Consider the following 18501-nt stretch of genomic DNA (forward strand, 5'->3'; position numbering starts at 1 on the left):
AATAGATTTCAATAGAATTGAAGCTCCTCGTGTCTGGAAAATCCTTCACGAGTCACGTTCCCACCTCTACAGTCTGCTGCCACCAGTGCAAATGCCGGGCAGTTGAACATGCAACTTTTTTTTACCACCCACAGATTAAATTATGCATTTTATCAACCAATTAGGCCTTGAAAATTGGCCAGAAATTAGTTATGTAATCAGTTAGTGCAAGAACAAAGCCCTTTCCATTCCCCCGTCGGTTGGCAGCGCTAACTTGTGCAAGCGTTGGCTGTGAATGGCGACTCGGAAGAAGCAGAAAATGGCGGCAAAATTTTATTAGATTTCTTTGTTATGGTTTGAGGTTTTTCTGGCGATTTCTGTTGCTTTAATTGTAAACCATGGCATCCTTATTTGGCGACGATGGTGTGGACGATCTGTTTAACGACAACCTGCCAATGGACCAGGATCAGCTCCCCAGCGATGGCGAGGGCGAGAAACTCTTCGCCGACGATGAGGACAACAATGAAAATGCTGGAGAACCCGGAGAAGAAAAAGGCGAGAAAGTCGAACCGAAGAAGCGAGCGGTTCGGAATCCCCGGCCCCGTCTCACTGTGGACACACTGCGTGGTCCCCGCGGCATTCAGACTATTGAGGACTACTATAAAGACATCAAATTTAAGGGTCGGGGACATGAGAAAACCGATCTCGACGAGATCTTGCGTCGTCTGCAGCATTGGGGGCATCGGATGTATCCCACCTACACCTTTGACGACGTGCTGAACAACATCGAGAGGCTGGGCAAGAAGAAACCTCTACAAGTGCACATGACTCGATATCGTTTGGGCCATTTGGAGGATATGCGCGCCCACGAAGCGGAAGCAATGGAGGACGCCCAGGACGATCAGCTGGACGGCGGAGCCGGGGACGAGCCCTTCGATGAGTTTGATGCCCTGCTGGGCGAACAGATAGCCATGTCGAAGCTAACTGCACCTCGCACTCCCCATCAGAGGAGCATGTCTACTGCCTCCGTTGGCACCAACAGCACTTTGGTCACTCCATCTTTCTCTCGAGGCAATGCTGTCATGTCCACGCCGTACTCTGCCGCGGGAAATGCTGCTCCCACCTTTGATCGAAATGGAGCTCCCTTAAGTTCAGCACGGTTGACTACTTTGGACATTAGCGATTATGGGCAACCACTGCCTCCTTCGCAGCCTCCAACGCCCTCGGCTAAGAAATTATCCAACGAACAGATGGCCAGGATTGCAGAGAACAGGCGGCTGGCTCAGGAGAGGCTTAAGGCTAAGCAACAGCAGGAGAACGCCAGCTAACTAACTATTAATAAATATATAGCATTTAAGATATTTAAGTCTAAAGGTAAAGAGAACTCTGAATGTACATTAGATTTAAATATAAAGCTTTGGCCTTTGAATTTACGGTATTATCTTGGTGTTATATTGGTCATTGATTCGGTCGCAAGTCGATGCATCAAGTGTGAATTCTACATGTAACAGAAATTTCGCCCATATCAGTAGGAACTTTCATAAAAGTCAAAACTTAGTATAAATATAGACCATTTTTTTATTAAATCATTTTGAGTCGTTGACTAAGGTAAATAAATTAGGATTCGTCGTTCGTAAGAAGCTACATGCGAGCGTTGTATATACATCTGGATTTGGATATCTTTGCGTGTGATATGGGGCGGTGAGATTTAATACTTAATATTTTTCGTCCTTAAAGGCTAAGCTGGGATACTATTAAGGTACAGGCGCGTATTTGGGGTTTCCTTTTAAGATAGCCCCATTCCCTAAGTGCTAAATCTGAGGGCGACAATGGGCAGCGATTCAAACAGGCCCTTGGCTCCCTTCAGCAGAGCTGCTACAATGTTCGTGAGTACCACTTCCTGACTTGGAGCGGATTGCGATTGGGCATCTTGATCCTTTGGATCCGATCTCTCCATGACAGCCTCGTGGATAACATGCAATAGCCGTTGGTACAGGAACGATTGTCTGTAAATTGGTTTTGAGAGGCTCAAGTGGTCATCCTTCATTAAATAGAAGTCTCCGAAATCTATCCGAGCGGATTCCTCGGTGACAATGCGCAGCGGAAACTTGAATGTGGTAAGCATTGTGGGTGTTCCTTCGGCCACGCTGACGACCTTGACATCGCGAAGGAAAGTGTGCAGGCAGCCCATGAATCGGCGGTGCATCTCGAGCAATTTTGGCGAGTTCTCCTCCATCTCCTTCACCTCGATGGAGGGCGAGAGTATCATTTGCATGTGCTGCTTCCATTTTGCAATCGGTGAGCCTCTGTGCGGTGTGCCCAGGAACACAATGCCCTTGGTATTCTTGGCCAACTGTTGGACCTTGGGCTCCTGTGAGTCCACAGATTTGAGTAGCATTAGCTTGGTGAGTAGGCCCCCCATGGAATGTCCGATCCAGACGATCGGTCGTCCGTTGCCGACATCTGAGGCAACGATCCGCTCTAGCAGTGTGGTGGCCCTGACATCGATGTGACCCTGGCCCTTCTCACACGGGCAGTATTTGGTGAAATTTGCCGACCACTCTGTGACCGCTGACGTATAATCGATTCCAATAATTCTGGAATCGGGATAGTCATCTGGCAGCCACTCCATTGGCCAGCAGTTGGTGTACTCATCGCTGGTGTCCTGGTTGCGCCACTCGTTGCCCGACACACTGAAGTCGCCAGCACAGTTCTCATTCGCATTGAGAGGCACATCGGGATGGACCACCTCCCAATCGGATTCCAATTCGGCTTCACTTCTTAGCGTCTCCACGAATTCTTTGGTAGCATTATCGCTAATATTCAGGCGCCGTTCCTCCACTTTCTTGCTGGCTTTCAAGACGGGATCTGAAAAAAGATCGAAGTTTAAAAGATAGGATTACACCAAGTGCGTCTCTTCGTTTACCTTTGATGGCTTCCGTCTGAGCGTTGTCTTGTGGAGGAATCTGCTGCTTGCGCTGCTTGCCATTCATACGCTTCTGCTCACCAACTAGGAACACATCATCCGCTTCGCTGGTGTAGAAGGCATTTTTACCATAAAGGCCCAGCTCTGTGGGCTGCTTCTTATCGCGCTGCCGCCATGTAATAAACACACCACCCAACAGTCCATGGACGAAGACGATGTCTGCCTTGGGCTTCCTGCGGGTGCGAACACGCGGATGCAGCGGATATACATTCGGCGGATACGTGCACTGATTGGGGTCGTCGTGATCTAGATTGGCCATCGTCTTGGCCGAGATGACTTGCAGCCGTAGATCCGGACACTGCTGCCATTCAGCCAGAACTCCAATCCAGCCGGAGGCGAAGAAGTGCTCCACGGCATCAGGCACTACGGATATGTTGGCCAGAACTTTACAAAGGGTCGACAGGGTCTCGTTATCGTCGCTGAATATTTTACGCAGCTCCATGAGGTGCACGAGGCCACCGTCTTTAATAATATTTGCCGAGACTTGGGGATCCTTGCTGATGTGATGCAGGAACGAGATAATTTCCTTAAGTAAATCCGTGTCAGCCGTGGATAGAACAATGGTCTGCTCCTGGGTCATGTATTCGTGGAGGTCCTCCTGTAATCATAATAATAATCTCCGTGTTAAAAAAATGTTTAAGTAAAAGATTTAGCTTCTTACAATTGGATCTTGTTCGGGGAAGTATTTGCTAAAGAAGTGATCCACGCAGGACATGGGTCGCAGCCGGTTGAGCATCAAATGCAGCTCCGACAAAAGCATCTTGGGATTCTTAATGCAACCGTGCCGGTGGACGGGCATAAACCAGCGCGTATCGGCGCCACATCTTGCAAGAGAGACGGCCGTACGGGCATCGCAAATCTGCGCCAAATGTCTAAAGTCCCAGTCCTTGAGGTGATCCATGCAAACAAGCTGCTGCACCGCCTTCAGCCGCTCCGGTTGGGTTCCATTTTGAGCGATGTTTAGGAGACGCCAGGCCACCGAATGCTTGGCCGTCTTCCACCATTTGCCAATGGGATTTATGATCACATTTATCCACTTCTTTTCGTCTTCCTGCTTCTGCATTAGCTTGCGCATAGACTCGCGATAGATGTGATACTTGATGTAGATGTACTCGGAACGCCGCTTATCCGGCTCCGGTGTTTTGGTGTCCACATAGCGAGAAAGGAAACGGCGCACCTGTGGTGACTCGTAGAGCAAGAAACCGGCCCTGAAATTTGAAAGTTAAAGGAAGGTTTTTATATTTTTAAATAATTTAATATATTTATACCATTGCAAGTATCTATGACCAGTAAGTAACTATGATCAAGAAGTATCAATAAGGAGTAGTTAACTCTGATCGATAGATAACTATGATCAGTAAATAACTATGACTAGTACTTAACTAAGATCAGCAAGTAACTCTAAACAATAAGTAACTTTGAGCAGTAAGTATCTCTGAACAGTAAGTATCTATGACCAGTAAGTAAGTATGGTGCGTTACTAACTTTGAACACTAATAAACAATGACTTGCAACTGTGTAACATAACACATTTCTGAAACTTGGCCGGCAGAAGTCACTTCGTTCCGGGGATGTTAGAACGAGTTGGGAATCATATGCACAAATGTGCGAAATTAGTTTTGGAACAAATTTAAGCTGCTTGAATGAAACTATGAAGTTGTTCTTCAATATAATCTTCTTACTTGTATATAAGTCAAGGCATGGCAAATCGGTGGACTATATATAGATATGTACATACATACAGCTAACATATAAACAATCGGACGATTTATAGAACTATGATCAGTAATTACCTATGACGAGTAATTAACTATGATCAGTAAGTTTCTATGAACATTAAATAACTATGAGCAGTAAGTAACTCTAAACAGTAAGTATCTATGACCAGTAAGTAACTCTGATCAGTTATAATCTATGACGAGTAAGTATGTATGATCAGTTACTAACTTTGAACACTAATCAACAATGACTTGTACTTATTGTGATAGGAAACTTTGATCTAACACACAATAGCCAAAGGTTGGATTTAAACTCAAATTTAATTAGAAACTTATAGTTTCAAGAAGAAGAACAAAAATAATTGTGTTTGCTACGGTGCTTAAGTACACTGGTTGAGAAGCGCAGAGGAGGGCACTTTTCTGAGAGATAGTGAATGCGAGGAAAGTATTATTTTTGAGAGAAAGTAAAAGAGAGGCAAACAAAATTTGGTTTTTGAGAAGCGTAGAAAAGCTCTCATTGTTTATTTTGGAATAATGAGAATTTGAGTTAGTAAAAAATATGTGATAAATCCGTAAATTTGATCAAAAATATAACATACTAACCCTTGGATTTTGTTCTTTTTTAACTATCTATAACCAGTAATTAACTCTGAACACTACGTATCTTTGACCAGTAAGTAACTCTGAACAGTAAGTATCTATGATCAGTAAGTATGGATGAGCAGTTACTAACTTTGAACACTAATGAAGAATGACTTGCAACTGTGTAACACAACACATTTCTGAAACTTGGCCGGCAGAAGTCACTTCGTTCCGGGGATGTTATGCACAAATGTGCGAGATTAGTTTTGGAACAAATTTAAGCTGCTTGAATGAAACTATGAAGTTGTTCTTCAATATAATCTTCTTACTTGTATATAAGCACTAAGCAAGAAATACATAGAGGTGTCAAACAGTACCAAAAAGTACTATCACAAAAACGGCTGAGCCTGGAACCCCAGAGCACCCGAACGATATGTCTAGAACCCCAGAGTGCCTTCGGCTTTTTCGAGTTCGAAGCAGTCGTTCGAAACCGAGCACAACAAGAATTTACTTTTCAGTGGCAGATCGGCCGTGTAAGGATGAGCAGGGGTGCGTTTCTTTGCGCTGTGCTCTCCTTTCTGTGTATATGTGTATATGTGTACAAGCGCTCACACGTTTGTATGCGTGTGCAAATTTCTGTTCGCAGAGTCTTTTTCATAGGTTTCGGACGGCCACAGCCAGTGGGCCGAAGCGACGGCTCACTTGCTTATGACGTCACAGCAATACTTAGCGGCTAGCGCTTGCATTGGGGGACAAATTATTTAAGTTATCTAACTATAATTACCAATTATTTTAATTTAATTTTTTTCGTCTGACAATATATTTCCCAAAAGGCATTTTTGACCGACCAGAAATTATTATTGCCATATTGTATTAAAACATTTTTATTTGTTTCTGTACATTTGCATATTAATAAAATTATAATTAGAAACTAATTGTATAGTTAATTTATTATTTGTAAACTAGAAAAGAATAGATTTATGGTAAATTTATGACATTATTTTTCAACTATGAACAGAACATACTCACATACATACTTATGTATGTATGCAACAATACACCCGAAATCGTCTTTTGTTGAGGTAGGTCTCAAAGTTGACGAAATGCGCGTTAGGTGCCTGCATGTATGTTTGTATACATACATATGTGTGTGTGTTCATATGTTGTTGTTGCCTATAAAAGTGATTTGCGAGTGTCACTTTTTGTTTTGTTTTGATTTTCCAAGATTCTTTGATTTGTTTTGATTATGCCTATGTCAATATGTATGTATGTATGTATGTATGTATGTATGCATATTTGGGCGCGCTTTTGTTTTAGCGCACTTCTTTGTTGTTGCTTCTGCAAGTGATTTTCTTCTTGCTTTTTGTTTTGTTTTGATATCTATTTGTTTTAGAGCTCATAATTGGGCGCGCTTTTGCTACCGCGCTTTTAGTGCATCTTCAGTGGTCGACTAAATAAGATCTCGGGCGTATTTGCGGAAGTTTAAAATTCGTGTGTGGATAATTGGTGAAGTAATATTAATTAAGAACAATGCTTAAAGCTAAGTTATGTGATGGCAGGAAAAGTGGGTTGAAGTGCGCTATAGATTCATGCATGCGAAGCTATAGAGACAGCACAGAACATTTCCCCGTCCGCCTTTTTAAGTTCCCCAAAAATGAACTTATGCGTCGCCAGTGGATCTCAAAATGTAAATTGCAAAGCGGCACCAATGTTAATGTTGCACTGATTTGCAATTTGCATTTTGAGTCAAAGTACATTGGCCAAAAATATTTAAAAGCGGGGGCTATACCGACTCTGTGCTTGAGTGATGAGCCAAATTTAAATTTAAATATATTCCAAGAAAAAGAAGACGTGTTTTCGTTTCATGAAGAATGCGTGATGGACAATGACATGTATATTTTTCAAACTGCTCGTAGGCCCTCGGCAGCAGGAATGATGAGCACTGATATTGTTGAAAGCCCGATAATAGATTGTGAAACCGGCAGCTCCATTTGTGATATTAATAATAATAATATTGTATATTGCGCGAATTGTTTAAAAAAAGAGCAAAATGAATTATTTTACAGAAATAAATATTGGAAAGTAAGAGAAGATTTAAAAAAAGAGAAGCAAAAGTCTAAAGTTTATATCAAAAAGATAAGGCAGCTAAAAATGTTATTGCGAAGCGATAGAGCCATGAAGCTAAAATATTTAAGAGATAGAAAAAGTAAGGGCAATATAAATAAAACCATTGATAGGATTGGTTTATCTGAAAATACAAATACTGTTTGCAAGATGCTGATAAAAAACAAAAAAACCTGGAATGAAGACGAAAGACTTATTGCGCAAAGTATAAATTTTTATTCTGCCAAGGCCTATAGTTTTATGAGAGATGACCTTAAATTAAATCTGCCGTCAAAATCGTCGCTAGTGAGATGGGCTCCGGTTCGACACATGGTTCCGGGATTTAATGAAAATTTTTTAAATATTTTAAAAGCTCTTATTTTAAAAATGGACAGTAGGAGTAGAAATGCCGTAATAATTTTTGACGAAATTTCAATTAGAAAAGGGCTGCAATATAATTGCCTTCGAGATGAAGTAGAAGGATTCGTTGATGATGGCAACGAAAAAAATAACACATTGTGCAAGCAGATATGCGTTTTCATGTTGCGGGGATTGTATGACAACTGGAAGTTTGTCTTGAGTTATGTCGCAACGACCAATGGCCTTAAAGCTCGTAAATTACAAGACTTAATAACAGAAAATATTAAAGTCGCCAAGAGCTTAGGCCTTAGTATAAGAGCAGTGGTATGCGACCAAGGGTCGAACAACCGAGGAGCCTTTACAAATTTCGGGGTGAAGGAAGAAGAGCCTTTTATATCTGTTGACGGTCAGAAAATTTACACAATATATGATATCCCCCACTTGTTTAAATCGCTTCGCAATATTTTGATGAAAAATTCCATTATGACTCCAGATGGCGAAGTCTCATGGAAAATTATTGTTAAGTTGTTTGAAATTGACACAAACAACTCGTCAACTCGGTTATGCCCAAAGCTATCTCGGAAGCATATAGACCCAAACTCGTTTGAAAAAATGAAGGTCAAATATGCTACGCAGGTATTTAGCCAAACAGTCGCTTCTGCCTTAAAGACGCTTATTGAAAATGGCGCATTTAATGACTGCGAAGAACAGGCACTTGCAACAGTAAAATTTATTGAAAAAATTAATAAGCTCTTCGATTGCTTGAACAGCAATAATATATATAGCAAAAATCCGTTCAAAGCCGCCATGCAGAAAAATAGTGATACTGAAAAATACATAATTGAAATGAAACACTATTTGAAAAAATGTAAATACGCCAACAAAGTGTATTGCATAGATGGATTAATTCTTTCCATTAATTCAGTTTTGATGCTTGCGCAAGATGTCTGGAGTGAAGGCAATGAATATTTTTTGATATTGTCCCGTCTTAATCAGGATGCTCTGGAGCACTTATTTTATTTAATAAGAAGCAGAGGCGGTACAAACGACAATCCAATGCTATTTGAGTTTAATGCCATAATTTCCAAGATGTTGTCAATGAAGGTCATCTCTTCTAAAAGAACCACTGGAAACTGCGAGCCAGATGACGATGAAATGATCATTAATGCAGTTGAAAACGTAAATGAGGAACAGGCCGCCGATATAAATGACCAAGAACAGGTGTATTATAAAGATATAGATATTTGTTTTGAAGCGCAATCGAACGAAATAGAAATTATGGACAATAACGAAACCGCCACCCTTGCCATGAGCGTAGCAAGTGAAAACGCATTAAGGTATTTTACAGGATTTGTGCTATTCAAATCACAACTGAAATTTAATTGCGATACCTGCAAGATGCTCACAAAAGATGAATTAGTAGATTTTGAGCAATCCGAACTATTTTTATTTAACAAAAATTACAAAAATACAAACAATAATTTGAAATTAAAAGCCCCACAGGACGATTTTTTTGAACTTATTAAGCGGCATTATAATATATTTCACACATTTTTTACAGAGTATCCTCATTCCAGAAATATAAAAGAAGCCTTAACAATTAAATGTATTGCACAGGCGGAAACCGAAGAAAAATACTCAGAATGGTATTCGGAGGATAATGATTGTTATAAGCACAGAAAGCACATTTTGAATTATTTTCTGCTCATCCTGCTTAGGAAAAATAGTGTATGGCTCTCTGAAAAATTATGTGGGAGATCTGAGAGGCTGAAAAGCATAAGAAAAATAGACATATTAAAGTCCTAAGAACGAATAACTCACCATCAACTTCAAAATCAGGGTCGGTACATTCATGCTTATTTTTTTTTTTTTTTTTTTTGGGGAACAAGGAGGTTTTTAAACTACGTTTAATTATCTCAAGTCGACTCGGAGGTCATCTTTTGATGACCCCATTGTTATTACAATGGCCTCCTCGTGGTGTTCCCTGGGTACCGATTATATGTATGTACGCAATGTATTTTATAATCGGCAGCAAATTCGAGCGGCGAAATAGTTTAAAATATAAATATGTATGTAAATTATCATTACAAAATCAAAAGAATTCAATATATTCGAAATTAACAACATATGAACACATATGTACATACATACATGCAGGCACCTAACGCGCATTTCGTCAACTTTGAGACCTACCTCAACAAAAGACGATTTCGGGTGTATTGTTGCATACATACATAAGTATGTATGTGAGTATGTTCTGTTCATAGTTGAAAAATAATGTCATAAATTTACCATAAATCTATTCTTTTCTAGTTTACAAATAATAAATTAACTATACAATTAGTTTCTAATTATAATTTTATTAATATGCAAATGTACAGAAACAAATAAAAATGTTTTAATACAATATGGCAATAATAATTTCTGGTCGGTCAAAAATGCCTTTTGGGAAATATATTGTCAGACGAAAAAAATTAAATTAAAATAATTGGTAATTATAGTTAGATAACTTAAATAATTTGTCCCCCAATGCAAGCGCTAGCCGCTAAGTATTGCTGTGACGTCATAAGCAAGTGAGCCGTCGCTTCGGCCCACTGGCTGTGGCCGTCCGAAACCTATGAAAAAGACTCTGCGAACAGAAATTTGCACACGCATACAAACGTGTGAGCGCTTGTACACATATACACATATACACAGAAAGGAGAGCACAGCGCAAAGAAACGCACCCCTGCTCATCCTTACACGGCCGATCTGCCACTGAAAAGTAAATTCTTGTTGTGCTCGGTTTCGAACGACTGCTTCGAACTCGAAAAAGCCGAAGGCACTCTGGGGTTCTAGACATATCGTTCGGGTGCTCTGGGGTTCCAGGCTCAGCCGTTTTTGTGATAGTACTTTTTGGTACTGTTTGACACCTCTATGTATTTCTTGCTTAGTGATATAAGTCAAGGCATGGCAAATCGGTGGACTATATATAGATATGTACATACATATAGCTAACATATAAACAATCGGACGATTTATAGAACTATGATCAGTAATTACCTATGACGAGTAATTAACTATGATCAGTAAGTTTCTATGAACATTAAATAACTATGAGCAGTAAGTAACTCTAAACAGTAAGTATCTATGACCAGTAAGTAACTCTGATCAGTTATAATCTATGACGAGTAAGTATGTATGATCAGTTACTAACTTTGAACACTTATCAACAATGACTTGTACTTATTGTGATAGGAAACTTTGATTTAAGACACAATAGCCAAAGGTTGGATTTAAACTCAATTTTAATTAGAAACTTATAGTTTCAAGAAGAAGAACAAAAATAATTGTGTTTGCTACGGTGCTTAAGTACACTGGTTGAGAAGCGCAGAGGAGGGCACTTTCTGAGAGATAGTGAATGCGAGGAAAGTATTATTTTTGAAAGAGAGTAAAAGAGAGGCAACAAATTTGGTTTTTGAGAAGCGTAGGAAAGCTCTCATTGTTTATTTTAGAATAATGAGAATTTAAATTAGTAAAAAATATGTAATAAATCCGTAAAATTGATCAAAAATATAACATACTGACCCTTGGATTTTGTTCTTTTTTAACAATCTATAACTAGAAATTAACTCTGAACACTACGTATCTATGACCAGTAAATAACTCTGAACAGTAAGTATCTATGACCAGTAAGTATGGATGAGCAGTTACTAACTTTGAACACTAATGAACAATGACTTGCAACTGTGTAACACTTCACATTTCTGAAACTTGGCCGGCAGAAGTCACTTCGTTCCGGGGATGTTACGCACAAATGTGCGAGATTAGTTTTGGAACAAATTTAAGCTGCTTGAATGAAACTATGAAGTTGTTCTTCAATATAATCTTCTTACTTGTATATAAGTCAAGGCATGGCAAATCGGTGGACTATATATAGATATGTACATACATATAGCTAACATATAAACAATCGGACGATTTATAGAACTATGATCAGTAATTACCTATGACGAGTAATTAACTATGATCAGTAAGTTTCTATGAACATTAAATAACTATGAGCAGTAAGTAACTCTAAACAGTAAGTATCTATGACCAGTAAGTAACTCTGATCAGTTATAATCTATGACGAGTAAGTATGTATGATCAGTTACTAACTTTGAACACTTATCAACAATGACTTGTACTTATTGTGATAGGAAACTTTGATTTATCACACAATAGCCAAAGGTTGGATTTAAACTCAATTTTAATTAGAAACTTATAGTTTCAAGAAGAAGAACAAAAATAATTGTGTTTGCTACGGTGCTTAAGTACACTGGTTGAGAAGCGCAGAGGAGGGCACTTTTCTGAGAGATAGTGAATGCGAGGAAAGTATTATTTTTGAAAGAGAGTAAAAGAGAGGCAAACAAATTTGGTTTTTGAGAAGCGTAGGAATGCTCTCATTGTTTATTTTGGAATAATGAGAATTTAAATTAGTAAAAAATATGTAATAAATCCGTAAAATTGATCAAAAATATAACATACTGACCCTTGGATTTTGTTCTTTTTTAACAATCTATAACCAGAAATTAACTCTGAACACTACGTATCTATGACCAGTAAGTAACTCTGAACAGTAAGTATCTATGACCAGTAAGTATGGATGAGCAGTTACTAACTTTGAACTCTAATAAACAATGACCTGCAACTTTTTGAACACAACACATGTCTGATACTTGGCCGGCAGAAGTCACTTCGTTCCTAGTCAAATTTAAGAGCAAGCTATTTAAATGAAACTATGGAGTTATTCTTCTATATAATTTTACAAGCTTATAAATCGGAGCATTGCAAGTCGGTGGACTATATATATACATATATATAGCAGACATAGGAACAATCGGACGATATTTAGAACTATGATCAGTAATTAACTATGACCAGTACTTAACTATGATCAGCAAGTAACTCTGAACAGTAAGTATCTATACCCAGTAAGTAACTATAATCAGTGAGTATCTATGACCAGTGAGTAACTATGATCAGTAAGTATCTATGACGAGTGAAACAAATTTAAGAGCAAGCTATTTGAATGAAACTATTGAGTTATTTATCTATATAATTATACTGGTTTATAAGTAGGAGCATGGCGAATCAGTGGACTATATATATACATATATATAGCTGACATACGAACAATCGGACGATTTTTAGTACTATGATCATTAATTAACTCTGAACATTAATTATCTATGACCAGTAATTAACTATGAGCATTAAGGAACTCTGACCAATAAGTATCTATGACCAGAAAGTAAGTATGATCAGTAAGTAAGTATGATCAGTAAGTATCTATAACCAGTGAGTAACTATGATCAGTAAGTATCTATCCACAGTAAGTATCTATATCCAGTAACTAAAATCAGTGAGTATCTATAACCAATAAGTAAATATGATCAATAAGTATCTATGACCAGTAAGTAAGTATGATCAGTTGATCAGTTAAGTATTATCAGTTATTGTATAAATTTCCAGTGATCGAATTTCAATCTGCAAAAGTATAGAAACATCGGTGTACCAAAGTTAGCTTCCTTTCTTGTTTTTATAATTAAAAAGTTCTCAGTGCTTTCACGAATTCGATATTATTTAAATGTCTTATCTAAGCATGTCTACTTGTTGTTTTTTTTTTTAATAATCATTCTTGAACCAAAACAATTACCGCTGCCAACAATTTGTTATTGGGATAAAAGTGAAATAAACAATTATTTATAGATTTTTATACCATTGTCGGGTTGTATAATTTTAGTCAAAAGCTTGGAAGGAATCATTTCCGACCCCATAAATCATATATGTTCATATGTATATTCATGATTAGCATCAACAGGCAAACCGATTTAGCCATCTCTGGCAGAAAAGAAAATTGACGAATAAGTCGACATATAAAATCAGTAAACCATTCAAAGCTTTATTATAATCGATTTCAATACGATACTATAATTCAATTGCAAACTGGAAACTTCGGCTTCCCGAATCATAACCATTATTTCTTATCAAAAAAGCTTTTAAGTATTTAAATCCCACCTCTTATTTATCAACTTCCGTTTTGTATTTCTCTATCTGGTTGTTCTAGTTTCTTTTTCTTCTTTTTTATTGACCTTAAATAACAACAACAATTATCACTGCCAACTATTTGTTATTGAGATAAACGTGAGATAAACTTGTTGTTGTTTTGAAAAAGTGGGCACGTCACCTCCGAATACAAAAACAAAAACCCAAGTGCCCAACACGCGCCAAACAACAATACTAGAGAATCCGTCGATAAGGAGAGAACTATAAATTCGCGGGGGGTTCGCGAAAACGAAATTTAAACTGCGCACTAACATGGCGCCATGATAGTTTTGGCAAACACACCAACACCTCTTCGCTTTTTAGAGTGTATGCGTATTGGGGCCTTGAACAGCTGTTAACGCACACGCCGAATTAGAAGAAGTGAGAGAGTAAAGAAGGAAAACCAACAACAACTCCACAGCCCCCCAAAGCTTGCTATCTCACTTTTACAAAATCGTACGTTTTGTTTTGATCGTGTTGTGCAGAGCAAATAAAATACTAAGCTATGTGGCGGCTTCTTCAACACTCTACAAAAAGGTTAATTAAATTTTGAGTCAACGTTAAGTAAATTTAATTACTCACTAAAAATCAAAATAATTAACTAAACATATAAATAAGTGTACACTCCTTTTGTTGACCTCATATGTATGATGTTTTGTTTAAATTTCAATTTTAGATAAACTTGGTAAAGATAAAGAATTCATACGATTTCCTCTTTTTTTTAATAATTATCTAGAAGTAAAACGAATTCTCTAGAATTTCCCTTTTTAATCCAACTCCCGTTGTTATCAAGTTTTCTTTCTGGTAAAAAGTTTTTACTAAAAACAAACAAAAACACCTTTCAGTTTATGGCCCCATTTCCAAATAAGTATTTGTGCCTATAGCTTGATTAATCATCGCGTAATTTCTTGTAAACAAATGACGTCACAGGTGGGACAACGCCTGTTTAGTATAAAGAATGCGGAAAACAAGATCTGATGTTGATGTTTTTGTTGTTGCTAATGTTTTTCACGATATTTATAGTATATCTCGAGATATAGTATGTAGAGATCGTACGACTTATTGTGAGGCCATGTGGCGCCATTAGGAACGTGTTGGGGACGAGCCCCCAAAAAAATTAGGACAGGGTTTTTTCTGTAAGGTTTTTCAGACTTTTAATAGAAGGTCTTTTTTCGCTGTGTGTGTGAGACCTGTAGCAGCTGCTTGAATAACGGGATTTGTTGTGGTTTTCCTTTAAAAGAGAGCCAATACATGGCGTGATTTGGATTTACTTACGCGGTCAGCAGGCCCACTCCGCCCAGGCCCACAAGCTTTGGATGACGGCGCAACTGGGATTTGAGATCCTCCAATGACATTGCCCGTATTCTGTTCTAGTTGTTGTTGCTGCTGCTTTTGCGTGGATTCTTCTTGTTTGGCTGCCAAAAGTTTACTCAGTTTCAGAGAGTCACACGTTAAATTTAGACACTTATTGTATCACACTGCCCCTACGAACTTAAATCACTAGGGCGTTTAGTTGCTTTTTAGCTTGCTGGCTGTCACTTGACAAATGTTTATGTTTTTCGCTTTGTTTTGGCTTTGATTTGTGAGCTTTAATTGCTGACCGAACACTACGGGCCGTTCGTTTTTATAAACTTTGACAATAGGTGTGACCGTGTGCACCAGTTTCAAAAACACCTTATATCTCGCACCATTCACAGAGAGACGTACATTTCAATATGTAGTTGATTTCCAATTAACCCTTGGCAATTGCTTAACATTAATTTGATTAACACAAGAGGAAAACGAATTAATAGTAATAATTAATTTAACAACTATTTAATAACTTTAATGAATTTTTTTTACTATTTTAATGTGCCCGGGTTTCAGCATTCACTCCGAAACGCGGGCATGCACAGCTGACTGATAACAAAGGGGGAGGAGTGCAGAGTGGCTATTGGCGTGGGGGAGAGATTCTTTTTGGAGTATATTTATTTTGAACCAGAATTTGTTTGCCAGTTTTTAAATGTCGTAGCCCTCAGCAGCTTGCTTGTAAAATGTCCTAGAGTTCGCTTAACACCGCCGCGTTAACCGATTGCTTCGAGTTTTTGTTCTGACGCTGATATTTCGATGGATTTTCACGGCTTTGCACATTTTCCCTGAAACAGACAGCTCGTCGTCGTCGGACATAAATAGCTGAGGGTGCCAGGTGGGGGTGGTGTTATTGGCATTGTCGGCGGTGGTGGTAGAGTGTGGAGCTTTCTCCCCCAGACACTTTGGAGGGAAAACAACATAGCTGCTAGCCAGCGAGCCCCGGAAAAGCAATAAAACCTAATTTCTGCCAGCTCACCGAAAAGGCGCTCGCCCTGTTGGCTAAGATGAAAATCCATTTTCGGGAGCAGTACGGCACGAAGGGTGAGGAAGTCCTCTATGTGACGCCAGCAGGTAAGCAAATCGATCAAACCAGGTTCTAAAAATTGTTTGCATACATGAGGGAAAAGGATAATAAGCTTTGAATCTGTCAGTGGTAATTAATCTTGAAAATCAACAAAGCGGAGCCAACGGCGTTCCTATGACAGCTTAAGGGCGCTTCTTATTTCGACCAAACTTAGAAAGAAAGAAAGAACATTTTGGTTAATTAAATCAATATAATAAACTTCCTATTTAATCTTTCCAATCCAGATCAAAGCAACATTGTGAGGGTACCGCTGCGTGGCGATAAGCTAGTCATCCAGGAGAAGTTCCTGCTCTTCCGCCTGCTGCAGAAGATATTTCTTCCCAAAGGCTATCCGGACAGTGTCAGCGAGGACTATGCGGCATATCAGGTTTGGGACACGGCCCAGGCCTTCTGTAGCACAATATGCGGCACGCTGTGCACCCATGCCATCCTGAAAGGCATCGGCGTGGGCAGCGAGAATCTAAATGCGTACTCCGCCACAGTTACATGGATCTTGAAGGAGGGCAGCGGCCATGTGGGCCGGATCTTCTTCGCCTGGTGGCAGGGCTCCCAGCTGGATGTGGACTCGAAAAAGTGGCGGCTGCGAGCGGATTTCCTCAATGATCTCGCCATGGGCATCGAGATCTATGTGCTTCCCAAGTATCCGCATCTAAGCACCCAAATCCTATGCGGTTCCACTCTGCTGAAGGCGATTGTGGGCGTTGCTGGAGGAGCAACGAGAGCGGCGCTAACGCAACATCACGCACTGCGTGGAAATCTAGCAGATGTAGCCTCTAAGGACAGTTCCCAAGAGACGTGCGTTAACCTGGTAGCCTCTTTTGTGGGCCTCTACCTCCTTTCGCTGATAAAGAGCCAGACGGTGCTGTACACCATCTTCTACGTGGTGGTCAGCCTGCATCTGTACGCTAATCTTAAGGCTGTACGGGCGGTCTGTCTACGAACATTCAACGAGTCGCGATATTTGATTGCCTTGGAGGAGTTCTTCAGGTCCTCGAGAATGCTCAGTCCTCAGCAGGTGAGTGTACGGATAGAAAGTAGTAATATCTAAACAAAATCAGTTAACAAATTTCAATATTTCCAGGTTAATGCTATGGAACGGGTCACAATCGGACAGACCGTGTCTGTGTCCTTGAACGTCAAGCTAGGCCTGAGCGTTAAGAATCTTATTGATGAGTACAAGAGCAGCAGCGTCATCGACAACATTGTGTCCTCTTTTGATCCCCACGAGCACTTCATTATAGCCGAGACGAAGAGGTATTTGGGCGTCTATCTGCACTTCGATACGCGTCCCCAGGATGTTCTTAAGGCTTACTTCTTTGCGATGTCCTATCTGCGGGATCGGAATCTAATCAAGGAGAAGTACTGGGACATTCAGGCCAAGTGGCAGGAGTTCCTCACGCTGGCCCAACAGGAGGGTAATAATGAATGGTATTCCCACTGAAATGTAGGTGTAATAATACCTTGAAATCACACAGGTTGGATGATCCATCACCATCTGTTACTGGTGGACGAGTTCCGTTTGGACTGGAAGGTGTAGGAGAACGGCTTGACTTTGACCTGAGTTGCTTGTTTGATTTCATTCGCAGGACTTCATTATCACTCCAACACATATCTCACATGAAAACATTGATCTATTAACTAAGTGCTATTGATATTTACCTAGATTTAGCTTTGTGAAACATCTTCCAACTAACTCTGCCTTAGCACAAAGTAATGTTTGTAACCCGTACTCGATAGGATATATTTTAGCCCTGCTTTTTGCCCATGAATTTATCAAGCGATGATATTATTTCAATTACTAGCTGCTACTTTAGGACTAAAAGGGAATCGGAAACGGAAACGTTGACAAAAACAAAAGAATCTATTTTTTAAGGACTTATTGTATGATGTAAGCACTTCGATATTTCGAGAGCCTATGTGTACTTTTTAGATTGTAATCAAGGAATAATCTCACAACGAACTGCGGCATTCTCAATACAAACGTGTACAAAGTTTCAGGCGTGCAATATTTAGTTAATTATCAGCTTTTAATATCTATGGAATAAGTTTGGCGTCCAATTTAAGCTTACGGCATAATGCTTTCCAATTAATGCAATACATACATACTATATAAGAATTATGTGCATACCGTCTCACCAGCAAAAATGATTTTAAATGAAACCAATGAATAAATAAACACGATTTTATGAAAATGAGTCTATTGATTGGTTTATGAGTTGGTTTAGCCTTTTCAGTTTAATACTATATATGATATTATTGTCAATTTTTTG

At 39.2% G+C, this 18501-nt stretch overlaps 3 protein-coding genes across 3 annotated transcripts; 2 read left to right on the plus strand and 1 right to left on the minus strand.

The window, feature by feature from the left end:
• Positions 1-207: 207 nt before the first annotated feature.
• Positions 208-1408, plus strand: LOC110187513 (protein TIPIN homolog). Its single transcript, XM_020956907.2, has one exon. The coding sequence runs from the start codon at positions 378-380 to the stop codon at positions 1305-1307; it is 930 nt and encodes a 309-aa protein (XP_020812566.2). The 5' UTR covers positions 208-377; the 3' UTR covers positions 1308-1408.
• A 125-nt stretch (positions 1409-1533) lies between these two features.
• LOC110187512 (protein SERAC1) lies at positions 1534-15490 on the minus strand. The gene is made up of 4 exons (XM_020956906.2): positions 15073-15490; positions 3627-4173; positions 2906-3563; positions 1534-2847 (listed from the first exon to the last, which is right to left on the minus strand). The coding sequence occupies exons 1-4, from the start codon at positions 15150-15152 to the stop codon at positions 1784-1786; spliced, it is 2349 nt and encodes a 782-aa protein (XP_020812565.2). The 5' UTR covers positions 15153-15490; the 3' UTR covers positions 1534-1783.
• Positions 15491-15527: 37 nt separating this feature from the next.
• LOC110187504 (RUS family member 1) lies at positions 15528-18423 on the plus strand. The gene is made up of 4 exons (XM_020956897.2): positions 15528-16218; positions 16456-17246; positions 17313-17646; positions 17707-18423. Exons 1-4 carry the CDS (start codon positions 16152-16154, stop codon positions 17766-17768), a joined length of 1254 nt encoding a protein of 417 aa, XP_020812556.2. The 5' UTR covers positions 15528-16151; the 3' UTR covers positions 17769-18423.
• The last annotated feature ends 78 nt before the right edge of the window (positions 18424-18501 follow it).

This window comes from Drosophila serrata, unplaced genomic scaffold (genome assembly GCF_035046125.1).
Source record: "Drosophila serrata isolate PLE 108 unplaced genomic scaffold, ASM3504612v1 contig_249, whole genome shotgun sequence".
In the NCBI taxonomy this organism is placed as follows: Eukaryota; Metazoa; Arthropoda; class Insecta; order Diptera; family Drosophilidae; genus Drosophila; species Drosophila serrata.